Below are 13,654 nucleotides of genomic sequence, written 5' to 3'. Positions count from 1 at the left end.
TTGCTCCATAGAGGAGTTTGTCCCCGGTGACAGTTCTTAATCACAGCTGCCTTGTAATAGTCTTCATTTCTGGTAGGTTTAGTCACCAGCTGGTCGTTCCCCAGTAAGTGTCTTTGGCTTTTCTGCAGACATGTTAAGAGGGTCAGCTTGTCAGGCTTGACAGAATGGCATTGAATCCTGATGTCAACTTTAGATGAAATTCTTCGTTCAAGTTGGGGAAATGGATGCGGTACAGGATTCTGTGGTTATGGGGTCCTTCTCAAACCTGCTCAAGGGCATCTGTTAGAAGTAAAGCGCGCGCCCTCTCGCAGGGGCTTGCTGTCATTCTGGCCCCTGGCCCTGCCATATGGGCTGCGCTGCACCTCACAAGCTCATCACCACGGTCCCCACACCCGCCTCCTCCCCTCGAAGCTCAGCGGCCCCAGGGGACGCGTCCCCAGGGTTGGGGTGACGAGGGCTGTAGCTGGAAAGCTGACCCTCGTATCTTAAGTGTCTCCAGTTTCCTGAGGCTAGGCTGCTCTTAAAAACCCGCCTCCTGCTAAGGTCTTTTCATGGGCAGTTTGTAGCCACATCCCAGCTGGCATATGAAATGCGCTCCAAAGAGAGACACTCACGAATGGAGAAACAGTTTCTCCTCCTCAAAGCTGGACGGAGTGGTAAACAAAGGTTGAGGGTCCCAGGTCCCACGGTCGCGTCTTAAGCCTGTTCGCGGTGGCGTCTCACATGCTGAGCGTACGGAGCTCGGGGTGAGGTGCTCTGGGGGTCGTGGTCCGTGTGGGGCTCTGGAGCCAGGACTCCACCGGTCAGACAAGGAGCCCACGGGGGACAGAGAGAGCGGCCCACGGCTCAGAGCCCCCGGCTCTTCCCTAGGACAGCAAAACATGACTTCTCAGTTTCTCTTGGCATCTGCTCTGCAGAGACGGGTATTACAGCAGCCCACGTTTGACACGATGAAGTCAACACTGGGTCGCCAATACTCAGAAGCCACAGTTTGTCCATTCGTTTGTTCCTTCTTTCATTCGGCCATTCATCCAACAGCTGTTTATTGTTCACTGCTGGGGATGCTGCAGGGAATACATGCTGCTCTCCTTGAGCTCATGGTCTCAGCCCCGATGATAACACGAGGTAGAACCAGTGCTATGACAAAAGGTGAGGCAGGGCCGAGGGGCACGGAGCGTGGTGGGGGGGCCTGCTGTTCCCAGAAGGGAAGCGTCCCAGAGGTGACGCGAGCACAGACCCTGCTGAGGGAGGCCTGCGGATATCTAAGGGAAGAGCATCCTTGGAGCGGGAACAGCAAGTGCAAGGGCCCTGGGGTAGGAGTAAGCTTGGTGCGTCTGGAGTGTAGGAGGCAGGCTGGGAGGGGGTTGCCAAGGACAGTGAGGAAGGGAAAGGCATCCTTCGACCTTAAAGGGATGGGAGGCCAAGTGGGATCCGTGGGTCACAGCGGTGGGTTGCTGCTGGCTGGTGAGAGTTCATCCAAATGGAATTCTCATAGAGGGCCAGCGGGCGTCCAGCTGTGGGTAGTTGCAGCCGGGCAGCCACTCATCTGTCACCTTCTGGGATCGCCTGATCACAGGCCCCTGCCTGTGGAGGCTGAGATGGAGACAGGGCACCTCCCATGCCGCCAGAGCCAAAGCCAGGACCAGAGTTCTGACACCACGGGGAGGCTCAGGTTCTCTCAGGTCTGGATACACAGGTCGGTGGTGGTTTTGTAGGGAGTGGGCTTCAGCTTCCCTCTCCTGCTGATTACTGCCAACAGAAGCAAGTGGGGACGGCTCTAGTCGCACCTGGGGGGCTGCCATCTCTCTCTGTTTTGGCTGCAGGGCTCTTCATTGCGGCGCGCGGGCATCTCCTGTCGTGGAGTATGGGCTCTAGAGCGCGTGGGCTCAGTAGTTGCGATACGCTGCCTCAGCTGCCCCATGGCACGCGGGATCTTAGTTCCTCGACCAGAGATCGAACTTGCATCCCCTGCCTTGGAAGGCAGATTCTTAACCCCTGGACCACCAGGGAAGTCCTGCCATCTCTTGCTGAACCCCAGGCCTTGGCTGTACATTCAGTCTTAGGAATATCTAGCACCATCTCAGCTTTTAGATTTGTACCCCAGGCTTGGCCTTGTGGTCCCAAAGGGACCAAGCCACTCTTTGATTAAATCTCATCCCCTAGATTAACTACAGTAAACATGCTATGTTGGTGCACTCTCAGTTTTCCTTGAATACTAGATGAGTGACTTCCACTGTGAAACCCTGATAAAAGCTGGGGTCTCCCAAGGACCAGTCTCTGCTCAGAGGTGCATTCAAAGAAGCAAGTTCTGACTGCCAGATGATAATTAGAAAAGAATTCCCATCTCCAGTAGCTTGAGGCAGACTGGGTAGGTTTGAATTCTGACTTTGTGACTTAGCATCTGTATAAGCTGCGTGTGACCCTTCTAAATCTCTCTGTGCCTCAGTTTCATCACCTGTGAAATGGGGACAGTTAATACCTACTCTGTAGGATTACAGTGAGGATTAATTAATTATATGTGGAGTGCTTTGTAGAAAGTGTGATACAAATTTTAAAAACAATGGTAATTATTATTCTACTGCGTAAAATTATTATTCTACTCCCCTGCATTGAGAGGCAAATTCTTAACCCTGGGACCACCAGGGACATCCTGCCATCTCTCACTTCAGAAGGTTTCACCTGCAGCTAACCAGAACAGCTGACCTCCAACCTTCCTATTAACTGGAGCTTCAGACCAGCCTCTGGAGGATATCAGAAACCAGAATTAACTGGGCAAAGTCTGGTTGAATCCAAACGTCAGGAGTTTGTGTTTCATTCGTTGACTCAGCTGTCTCGCCCTGAACATTTACTGAGCACCTACTGTGTGCCGGGCTCTCCTTGGTGCTGGGGTTATGGCAGTGAGAGAGAGAGACGAGGTCCCTGCTCTCACGGGGTGATGACAACCCACTGAGGGGTTGATGTTGCCATGTCTTGAGCTTCAAGATACAGGGTCCTTCTAGCCTGAGCCATGCTAACCCTCCTGGCCAACCAGGAGCCATCACCATGGTAACCATGTGCAAGGGATGGGCAGGCTTCACCCTGGCCCACCTAATGCTATGCTTCTGTGAACGCAGGCACGTGTCCCTGGAGGCTGGCTCGGCTCAGGGCACCTCCCCCGCCTCAGTGCTTGGCACCTTCTTGGCTGCCAGCCACCGACCTGCCCTCCTCCCAGTTAGCACCTCAGCTTCTTACTCGAAACTGGAGCCTCAGAAGTGCCATGTTTACTCATCCCGAGAGCTGAGGACAGTTTGGGACCAGGTGGAGCACTTTTCTTGTGGGCCATGCGGTCTTGCTGTTAAGATGCTGGGGCTGCTGGGAGCTCAGCTTCCGGGGCCTCTGGCTTGCAGAAGGTTGGTGACTCAGAGGCCGCCGTGCGTGCTGCTGGCCCAGTCAGCCGTCGCACCGTGGAGGGCCGCCTGGGTGGGGGCGGGAGGGACCTCTCGGCAGGATGTGAAAATGCATCTCTGGGGGCCTGACCTCAGACCCACCCACGCTGCAAACTCAGAAGCAGCTTCCAAGGTGAAAGTGCTTTGGTGAGAGAAGGTGGCCTGGTCACCCATCAATTCAATCTGTTAACCAAATATTTTCTGTGAGGTAGACTAGTACACACTAACCACGTTCATGGGAATGGAGGCCATCACGGGGTTTTCGGTTAACTTGCATTGCTCTGACTGTATGCATTGGCCAACATCTTTCTAAGAGGCACCTGTTTCACAGATGAGGAAACCGAGGTCCAAGACGTGAAACCAACGGGCTCCCATTCCATTGGTGAATGTGTGTAGGGGGCGCTCGCGACATGCTGGATGCTGTTTACAGCACCTGTGTCAACTCGCTGATTCCCTCTAAGACTGGTAAAACTCCCTCTCGGATCAAGAACCAGCATCGCCCACTTTCTGCAGGGCAGGTGCAGAGTGGGTCAAGGCTTGCCTCGAGTCTGCGGCAGGGCCGAGCTGGCCGGCCTTGGGCCCCGGCAGCCTGGCTCCCCGCTGCGTGCTTCCCTGCGGCTCTGTCCCGGCTGTAGGTCCCTGCCCGCCGTGCTCAGCCCCTGCACCAGGCCGGCCGTGGTCACCACCCTCCACACGTACGACCCCGCCAGACACAGAAAGGCCACACCGGTGAGGTCAGGGTGGGAGGGGTAGGGGCGCCTCTGGCCAGAGGAGCCGGGCTGCAGTCGAGGCTGGCTGTGCGCAGAGAGGCTGGGTGCGTGGCAGGGAGGAGAGGCGGCTTTGCTGGGGGGTGTGTATGGCACTGGGGAGCACGCTGGGGCCGCGATCGCGCCTGCTTCTCGCTCACACCCTGCCCCGACTGTGACCCTGGGTGCCATGCTGGCGGACGCCCGCCCTGGGGGCACACTCAGAGGTATCAGAGAGCGGTAGTCTTGGGCAGAGCAGCTGTTGCAAGAGAATTCCAGAGACTGGAAAGGCCCACCTCCAAACAGCACCACACTGGGGGTCCTGGCTTCCCCATGGCGAGCCGGGGGACACAGCTGCGTCCCTAGCGTGGACTGTGCTGTCCCGAGCAAGGTGAAGGTTTGATTGCGGGGCCTGAGTCAGGAGTTAGGCTTCTGTTCGCGTGTCCTGGGAGAGCTGAGGTATCTGAGGGGCGCCCGCTGTGATGTCACACACATAGTTCTCGCCGGGCACTCCAGGAGGTCTGGGAGGTGCGGGCCGTCCGTGCCAGGCCCGGCCTGTGACTCTCGCTGGGAGAGGGGCAGGGTCGGGTCCCCCTTGGACTGCCGGCATTCCCCTCCAGGCAGCCAGTGGCTCCGTGGCCTGGACGGGGTGGCTGGGGACCCGGGCCCAGGTGTGTCTCGCGGTCGCCCAGCCGCCCGGCGCTGCCTGTCCCGGGGGCTCCACGGTGTGGGCTTGCCAGATGCATGTGGCGACAGCACTTGCTGGACGGACAGTGAGGGCCGTCAGTTCTCACACCAAACTGGGCTGAGGGCCTCGAGAGGGCGACAGATGTGACTGAAAACTCTCGGGGGCCAATTTCAGGACCAAATGCCTAATCCTGAGGGAGCATGAAGTGGTCAGGATGCCTCCTTGGGGGAGGTGGGCTTAAGTCAGGCTTTGCAAACACATGGATAAATGTAAGGTGTCCTCCTTGTTGGGGGGGGTGGGGGGTGTGGTCAGCTGGTCATGACACGTGTGGCAGGACACAGAACAATCTGGAAGGTGAATTGATGGATAAGGTGGAGATGAGAGTAGGTGATTCAGCAAATAGCCAGTGAAGCCTTTCTGAGTAGCAGGAGCTGTGAGGCAGGCCTGCGGTTTTGGACTCTGTCTCAGAGGCCTCAGGGGACTTCTGTGTGCTTCTGTGACGCGAGGACCGCAGCTCAGGATGGCGCGGTCTCTTCTCGCCCCGCGTTCCCCTCTTCCCCACCGGGCCTGTCTGGCCCACCTCAGTCCCCTCTCCCGCACAGGCAAGGCGAAGGAGACACGCATGCTCACAGAAACGCTTGGTTAATCCCTCTAACCTCCAAAGACAAAGCTGGCTTCCCAAACAATTAGGTATTTATTTTATCATCTCATTTGTGGTTGTAGGCTGAGCTGTGGGTTTGGATCACTCTCTCCCGAATCTCAACTGGATGGAGTAACAAGTGCTTCTCTTTTGCTTCTGTTTTTGTTTTAAAGGCAATGGCCCACGGTGCAATGCTTGCTTTGTGGCTGATGCCGCTCAGCAGAGCTCTGGGGCCAGGGCCGTGATGAGGTGGCAGGGGACGAGGCGGCGCGCGTGGTTTGTTCAGAATGCTTTCCTGCCTGTGGTTGCTGCCTTAGAAGCCGTGCGGTTGCTTGATAGGAGAGGTGCCTCTTTAGCTACATGTAATCGGAAGAAATTCTGCTGAGTTGGAGGAAAGGACGGGGCAGATGAGCTCAGCTCGGGTCTCAGGTTGATAGAGTTGGATCCTCCCTGGTCGGCAGCGTGGCTGAGAGAAGCTTAGAGAAAGTTTCTCCCTAGATGGCAAGTTGATGTGTGATCACGGAAAAAGCGGGGTATGGAGAAAACGGTAGCGCATTCTGTACTGGTTGGGAGGGACCCTAGAGTTTCCATGACAAAATCGTTAAACTGAAGGTTCCTAAGACCAGTCTGCCTCGAGAATCCCATGGACAGAGGAGCCTGGCAGGCTCCAGTCCGTGGGGTCGCAGAGTCGGACACAACTTAACAACAAAGTCACCACAACCACCAAGACCAGTCTGGGCTTCCCTGGTGGCCCAGTGATGAAGAATCCGCCTGCCAATGCAGAAGACATTGCTTCAATCCCTGGGTTGGAAAGATCCCTGGAGAAGGAATTAGCAACCCACTCTGGTATTCTTGCCTGGGAACTTCCCTGGACAGAGGAGCCTGGAGGCCTACAGTCCCTGGGGTCGCAGAGTTGGACACGACTCACGTGACTCAGCCGCCACAAACAGCAGCCTACCTCCTCTGACGCAGAGGTATACGGGACTTCCCACTGAATGCCATGCCCTTCAGAGGTGCGCCTGTGCTCTCAGGAGGCTGGAAGCTTGTAGAACTTGTCAGGGTGACAGACTGAGTTTGTGTTTTGTCTGCTGACACCTTGCACTTTTGTGTTAATTATCTGTGATAATCAGTGAACCACTCCTAACCCATATCCTAAATCCACGAGACTAGCAGGACAATTCACTGATTCATGCTGAGGACTGGAAAAATGCCCCATCACTCTATTGGTCCTCAGCGGTAGCCTCACAGGTTCCGGGACCAGAGGCCTCCTTCCCTGCGTCTGGGCCGGTTTCTAGGTGTCACTGAGGGGGCGTGTCATAAATGCTGCCTTCTCTCCCAGTGGCCACGGTACTAACCGCTGACTAGTGGCATGAACTTCGTCTTTAGACATGTAGGGAAACAGCTGTGTTCTTGGTTACTGGGGAGGACGGACTGGGCTGATCTGTCTCCCTCCACAGCTTTTTCTCGTCCTTCCATTCCATCTTTCTTCTTTACGGTCTGTATGGCTGAGCTGATAAACAGCTGCCTGTGACTGAGGCAGCTCCATCATCTCCACCCTCACAGCAGTGCCTCCCAGGAGGCGTTCTGATCCCCGCTGAGTGGGAAACGGAGGCTCAGGCAGAGGTTGTGAGACTTCGTGTCACACTGCTGCAGAATTGCATTTTCACCCCGTCCCCAGGGCAGCCCGATGATCTCACGCGTGTGAGAAGTCCTGATCTAGGACTAGCACCCACGGAGCCGGGACGGTTCCTGGATGGCCCACTCCATCCTTCTCTGCCTCAGTAACCTGACCTGAGAAGTGGGCATCAGAGCCCCAGCCCCAGAGATAACTGAGGAGGAAGGAAGGGGCGCGGGCAGCCCCCTGCAGAGTTGGGGGGGGGCGGGTTGTGGTCAAGGTCTTGGCTGAATTGAAACAGGTCCTACCTCTGGCTCCTGGTGCCTGCCTTACACCAATGAGCAGACGATCCAAGGTGAAAATTCATAACTGAGCAGGAAGCTGCACCTCAAAAGTCTGCAATCAAACCGATCAGTGTGATGCTCTATGAACTCTCTCAACTCCTGTCAGGGGGACGGGGCATGGAGCTGGAGCAGCCCTGGGCTCCTGGGGGACCCGCCGCTAGTGCAGGGGTTTCACCTTGATTCAAAAGTGCGGCTCCAAGGGTGTGACCTTGGACACGTACATGGTACCTGATCCCCACTAAATGCAACTTGAATGGGTGGCTGTTGTTTACTCGCTCAGTTCAGTTGCTCAGTCGTGTCCAACTCTTTGCAACCCCATGAACCGCAGCACGCCAGGCCTCCCTGTCCGTCACAAACTCCCGGAGTTCACCCAAACCCATGTCCATCGAGTTGGTGATGCCATCCAAACATCTCATCCTTTGTCATCCCCTTCTCTTCCTGCCCCCAATCCTTGCCAGCATCAGGGTCTTTTCCAGTGAGTCAGCTCTTCGCATGAGGTGGCCAGAGTATTGGAGTTTCAGCTTCAGCATCAGTCCTTCCAGTGAACACCCAGGACTGACCTCCTTTAGGATGGACTGGTTGTGTCCAATTCTTTTGCGACCCCATGGACTGTAGCTCACCAGGCTCCTCTGTCCATGGGATTCTCCAGGCAAGGATACTGGAGTGGGTTACCATTTCCTTCTCTAGGAATCTTCCCGATCCCAGGGATCAAACCCGTGTCTCCTGCATTGGCAGGTGGATTCTTTGCAGCTGGGCCACCAGGGAAGCCCACTTGAATGGGTGGATAAAGTGCACACATCTCGGCCATGTTAGCACCTTGGAGCTGCTTTTTCCCAGGAGCAACCACTAGGGCCCCAAGTTGTGCCTGAAGTGCCAGCAGGACCAGCTGCAGCGGGGGGGGGGAGGCCAGGAGCCCCGCACAGAGGCACAAGGAAGGGGGAGGGCCCGTGCCGGGGGCCAGACGAGCTGGGGGAGGCTGTTAGTTTCTGGGTAGACTTTGAGGGTAGATCCAGGAGCATCTGCCATGGAGAGGATGTGGGCTGTGACCAAGACTGACCTGAACGACCGGAAGGAGGGCGGGTACGTTTCCTACGATGGAAGGAGTGGAGTGGGGTGCTGGGGGCGATGATGGTGACGATCGGGAGTCGGGTTTTGACTGTGACGTTTTGAATGCCTCGTGGGCAGTTTGATATCTAAGTCTGACGTTCAGGGGTGAGGTCTGGGCTGAAAACAGTCCTTTGGTCATTTTAGGGCCCTGAGCCGGGAATGGTCAGACAGCTCTCTGCCTTGGATTTGGAACCAGCCAGTGTGTAGCAGTAGAGAGAAAAGATATGGTGAGGGAGCCGCCTGTGGGCTTTTCCGCTCCAGGAGAGGGCCTGAAACGCATGGTCCAAACTGTGTTCACAGCCACTGCGGAGGAGGAGAGGGCAGATGAGCAGCAGCCCGTGCCTCACCCAGCCAGTCCCAATCAGACCAGCCCTGCCTGGAGCCCATCACGTGGGCGTCCAGGCCGGGAACTGCAGACGAGATCTCACTATTGCGTGTCCTCTGCCTTGCAGATGAGCATTCAGGGTGCTCATGCCTTTTTGAGAGACTATCCTGGTTTACCTAAGGATGAAATAAGGCTGCATCTAGAGAAAGGCGAGGTCATTCCCTGCAAGAAACTAATCCCAGAAAATACTTCTGAATCAAGCACTCAAAACGCACTCTGGTCTTCTAACTCGGCCCCTTTCAAGAGGAATTGAGAAAACTGGTGCTTTGAAAGCTGTAGGCATGCTATAGCTAGCTACAGAGCGGGGTTATTTAAAATGGACTGAGCGTGTGATTGAATGCCTGTAAGATACACAGCTGTCCTCTCCTCGCTGAGCACCTTCAGCTGGGCAGGGGCTATAAAAATAGTAACTTGTCAACCAGACAAAAACAGGAAGAGAGTGTACAATTATAAGAATTTGCATGCCCATTGAGGTTGTCTCTCTCTTGCGGAGGAAGCAGGGGTCAAATGTAGCGTAGATAGAAAAGCCTGAAGGAGGCTGGTTAAATTTTGAGTAGCTGCATCATCAGATTCTGATTTTCTGATCTGCCAGTGTTATTTTATCTCTTTGGTTGGCCATGATTTGAGTCTGCATGGCATACCGGCAGTACAGTCCTTTTGTCTTGCTTTAGAGAAAAAAAACAAACTACCATTATCTTTGCTGATCAACTTCGATTTCAGAGATCCCTGTTTCTTTGTACAAAGTCCCTCATCGCAGTGATACTACCCTGGTTTGGGGTGAATTCTGGCACCATACAGAATTGGGGCTTAAACTATGGCCAGAGGGTTGAGTTCTAGTCTGGGTTCTCAGAGGCGCTGGGTCAACAGCTACTCATTACATGGATAATATTATCATGAGTTGGAAGCGTAATAGAGGTTGAAGGTGATTTTTTTTTCTTCTCAAAAATGGTTTTGCAAATCTTTTTCAGAGCTGATAGACACACACCTTAGCTGGATACAAAACATATTATGAAACAGAATGACTGTGATCTTTGATCCGAGAAATCAAAGTTAAAGGTAATTGATATCTTCTGCCTTTCCTTTTGTTTTCCAGCTGTGTGTTTCCTTAACTTGATTTTTTTTTTTTAATTAAAGGAAGACTCTACCACCTGAAGGCCCTCTCGTTTTCCAACATTTCCTACTCGAGGGCTAGACCCCACCACCCCCAGGGGACATAGCTGAGCTTCTCGGAGGCCGGGGCGTAGGGGGTGGCTCCGAGGTGTGGGGTGCCTGCATGCTCTCCCAGGGGACCCAGCACCCTCTTCCAGGGCGGAGGCGGCAGAGCCGGGCCCAGCCTTCGGGGGCTCTGCTCCCACCCTGCGCCGGCTCCCTGGCGGCTCTGTACGCTGTGCTCAATGCCCAGGGAGGGAAGGTGTTCTCCAGCAGTGGCGGGGCGTCCCGCGCTGGGGAATGCGAGGGGGGCAGGTAGATCAGAAGCCTCTGGAAGAGCCTAGTACTTGGGTCCTCTCCAATCTTGATGTCGTCAACGCAAAGCTCCACCTCCCCCCAGGGGCCTTCTTACCTGCTTTGGCAGGGGTTAACCCACCACTCGACTTCTGGATGTGACACCCGGCTCTGGAAGTAGGCTGGAGCTGGGTGTGGCTTTCCCCCTGGGCTCAGGGGGGCCCTCATCAACCCTGGGCTCTGGGCCTGTGCAGAGGAGCTTTCCCCCTGGGCCCAGGGGAGCCCCCATCAACCCTGGGCTCTGGGCCTGTGCAGAGGAGCTTTCCCCCTGGGCTCAGGGGAGCCCCCATCAACCCTGGGCTCTGGGCCTGTGCAGAGGAGCCCAGGTGACCGCACGGGAGCAGGCGGCCCTGGGGGCGGAGAGCCGCCCGGGACGGCGCCTTCGCCTGCCTGTGCCTCAGCTGCTGTCATTTACTGCCCGGCAGGTGCTTAGACTCAGGCAGGCATGCCGTACCAGCACACGGGGAGCACTCGCCAGAGGCCAGCCAGTGCCAGTGTTTCTGGCTCATCAGCCTCTTGCTGTTCTACTGGGCCATGACTTTTTAAATACATTATTGACCAGAGACGTATTACAGCCACAGGCATTAGTTTCTGTAGAAATCTCGCGGTCAATGATGTGTTAATTGTCCATTTGTCGGTGAAAGTGGGTTCACTCCATCACAGGCCAGACCCAGAGGCCTCGGTAGCAGCACACGTCCCATGGTGAAAACCCAGTGAACATGACCATCCGATGTCACCTCTGTCAGCACACACAGCGGAGCTGACACCCCAAGCCCTGTTTCCCAGAGGACAGTGCCCGCCAAGATGCACCAGCACTTCCCAACAGCAGCAGGAGCCTTAGCAGGGGCAGGGTTTCCCCGCACATTCCCCACCAGGGACTCTCAAACACCATCGACAGTGAGAAGGCAGCATTAACACCAGTCAGCCTTGACTGGATGCCCAGCGGGAGCCAAGAGTCCCACCCGTGAAGTCTGGGCCCCCTGGCACCCGGGGGGCCAGGGTGACAAAAATGCAGCTGAACGACCAGTGTTCAGACTCGGCCAGTTGTCAAAGAGCCTCTTGAATGTGCTTCTTCCCTCCCTGATGTTAGAACTTGGCAATGCTTGTGACCTCGCAGGGGCCTGGGAACGCTGGCAGCCTGCCTTTGCTCTGCATGGCCTCAGAGGGGACTTACCATCACGTAACTCTTCAGACCCCACCCACGGCTTTGGGCTACAGGCCTCGTCAAGGGGGGTTTTGTCCTTTCCACTGAGCCTCTAAGCCTGGCCCTTCTAGAAAGCTCTTCTCCAGTTCTCAGTTACCCCAGAGCCCGTGGGGATGGCCGCGGGGGGTGGGGGTGGGGGTGGGGGCGCAGAAAAGGCCACGGAGGCGCTTAGCAAGTGAAAAGTTTTGTGAACCCCGAGTCACAGGCAAGCCGAGGGGTGCAACATCCCACGCTGCCAACGGCCCCCTTCCCACTGGCTCGTGGGGCAGCCAGGCCTGGTGCTCAGGACACAGCAGGCCAGCTCTGGAGCTCACACCTGGCCTTCAGAGTGGCTTTCCCTGAGTGCAGCTAGGGCAAGAGGGGGAAAAGCATCCAGAGGGTACATCATGGGCCTTCTGGAGTCCAGCCACCTCACCTGGCCCCATGTGGGCCCCGTCAGCACGCAGACGCGGCCCCTGGGCTCGAGCGCTGCCTCCCTGCTCTGGGAGTCACTCTCTGGCTGCCCCGGGCTCTCGAGGGCCCGCACACGGTCTGACCAGACTTGGGAAAACATGCCTGAGGTTTGGGAGAGAAACAGGATGAGGCCCGTCCCCTCCTTCCCGGTGCTTCTTTCTTAGGGGATTAAGTTCCAAAGTCAGCAGTTAAAGGAAAGAAAGCCTAGAATAGTCAAAATTCCCTGGAAAGTCTTAAGTGGCACCTCCACTATATCTGTGTGGGTTTCTGTGTGGGACTCTGAGTGGCCACTCTCCAGCAAGCTGAAGCTGGAGCACCTCCGAGCTTGGTTAGGAGAAGGAACTCGGCATGCAGGTGTCCGGGCCCCAAGTGAACCGGAAAATTCCTGGGGCAGAGTGGGATGCTAGCAGAAATCAGTTTCAAGAAATTTAACACTGATCAACCCAGAGTTGTTTGATGAACAATACTAGTAAAAGGCACTGATTCCCCCGAGTGGTACCCCTGAAAAGTAGGGAAAGAAAACATACAGTGCTTTCCTTTTCTTCTTTACCGTTGGTGTGTATACCAAAGCTGGGAAACTATCTCTCAGGCCAAATGCAGCCCCTGGCCTGTTTCATTAAAGTTTTATTGGCACACAGCCATGCCCATTTGCTCACATATTATCTGGCTGCTTTACATTTTTTTTTTTTTTAAAGCAGAGCTGAGGTGTTGAGTAAGGGGCTATAATAAAACTGAAAATATTTTTATCTGGCCCTTTACAGAAAGAGTTCGTTAACCCCTGCTATATTCTTTTTATGTCTGTAGCTATTAGGATTGTTATTGATTTGTAATCTCTCTTTACATATGAATGACCTTTGTCATGTAACCTGAAAACATTACAGATTTCTTTTAAGGACTTTTAAAGAAAAACATATAATTTTTATAAACTTACATCTGTCTGTCTTTTCTGTCTGGTTTCAGCCCTGGGTGTCAGGTTAGAGGTCACCCTGAGGCTGTAGCCATGTTCGACATCCGTGTTTTCATCACGGCCCCTCTCTGTAAGGGTAACAGAAGGTCAGGGGTGCTTGCGGCAGACTGAACACTGCTGGCCTCAATTCTGTTCCAAGAAAGTGATTCTCAGTGACCACCTAACCACTCAGCACACACGCCTCTGCTCATTCACCTCGCAGAGGCTGCCCTGGTCTTTTCTGACTCATAGAAATGATGCTAAGGATTCCAGGGCCCCAGAAGAAAGGTGATGGCTAGCAAACTTCACAGCACAGTCTCTTTACCCATATGGTGGAGCCATGTAATTAATGTACAGGTTAATAAAATGGACTGTGGGTTCAAACCCTGATCCCTCCCCCCTCACCTGCTCTGCCGGGTAACCACCTGTCTTTTTCCATCTATAAAATGAGGATGAGTGTATTGCTGGGTGTAGTCGGAGAAGTAACCGAGGCCTTGGTACAGTGCCTGGCGCGTAGCTCTGAAAAAAAGTGAATGGCTTATACTCTTTCATGGAGAAGCAGCTCCAGGCAAACAACCTACCAACAACCTGTTTGACA

The 13,654-nt window shown here is 54.9% G+C and overlaps 1 protein-coding gene across 5 annotated transcripts in view; it reads left to right on the top strand.

Moving 5' to 3' along the window:
• NFATC2 (nuclear factor of activated T cells 2) overlaps positions 1-13,654 on the top strand; it is a 158,910-nt gene that overhangs the window by 136,998 nt on the left and 8,258 nt on the right. Inside the window, exon 10 of one of the 5 annotated variants that reach the window (XM_061127516.1) lies at positions 9,919-10,006. The exons of the other annotated variants lie outside the window; for them this stretch is intronic. Within the exon in view, the coding sequence (XP_060983499.1) occupies positions 9,919-9,962 (44 nt within the window). The 3' untranslated portion in view covers positions 9,963-10,006. The remainder of the gene's footprint in view (positions 1-9,918; positions 10,007-13,654) is intronic. 5 annotated transcript variants of the gene reach the window in all.

Source organism: Dama dama, chromosome 23 (genome assembly GCF_033118175.1).
Source record: "Dama dama isolate Ldn47 chromosome 23, ASM3311817v1, whole genome shotgun sequence".
Taxonomy (NCBI): domain Eukaryota; kingdom Metazoa; phylum Chordata; class Mammalia; order Artiodactyla; family Cervidae; genus Dama; species Dama dama.
The sequence above is the reverse complement of the archived record's forward strand: the minus strand, read 5'-3'. Positions and strand labels throughout refer to the sequence as shown.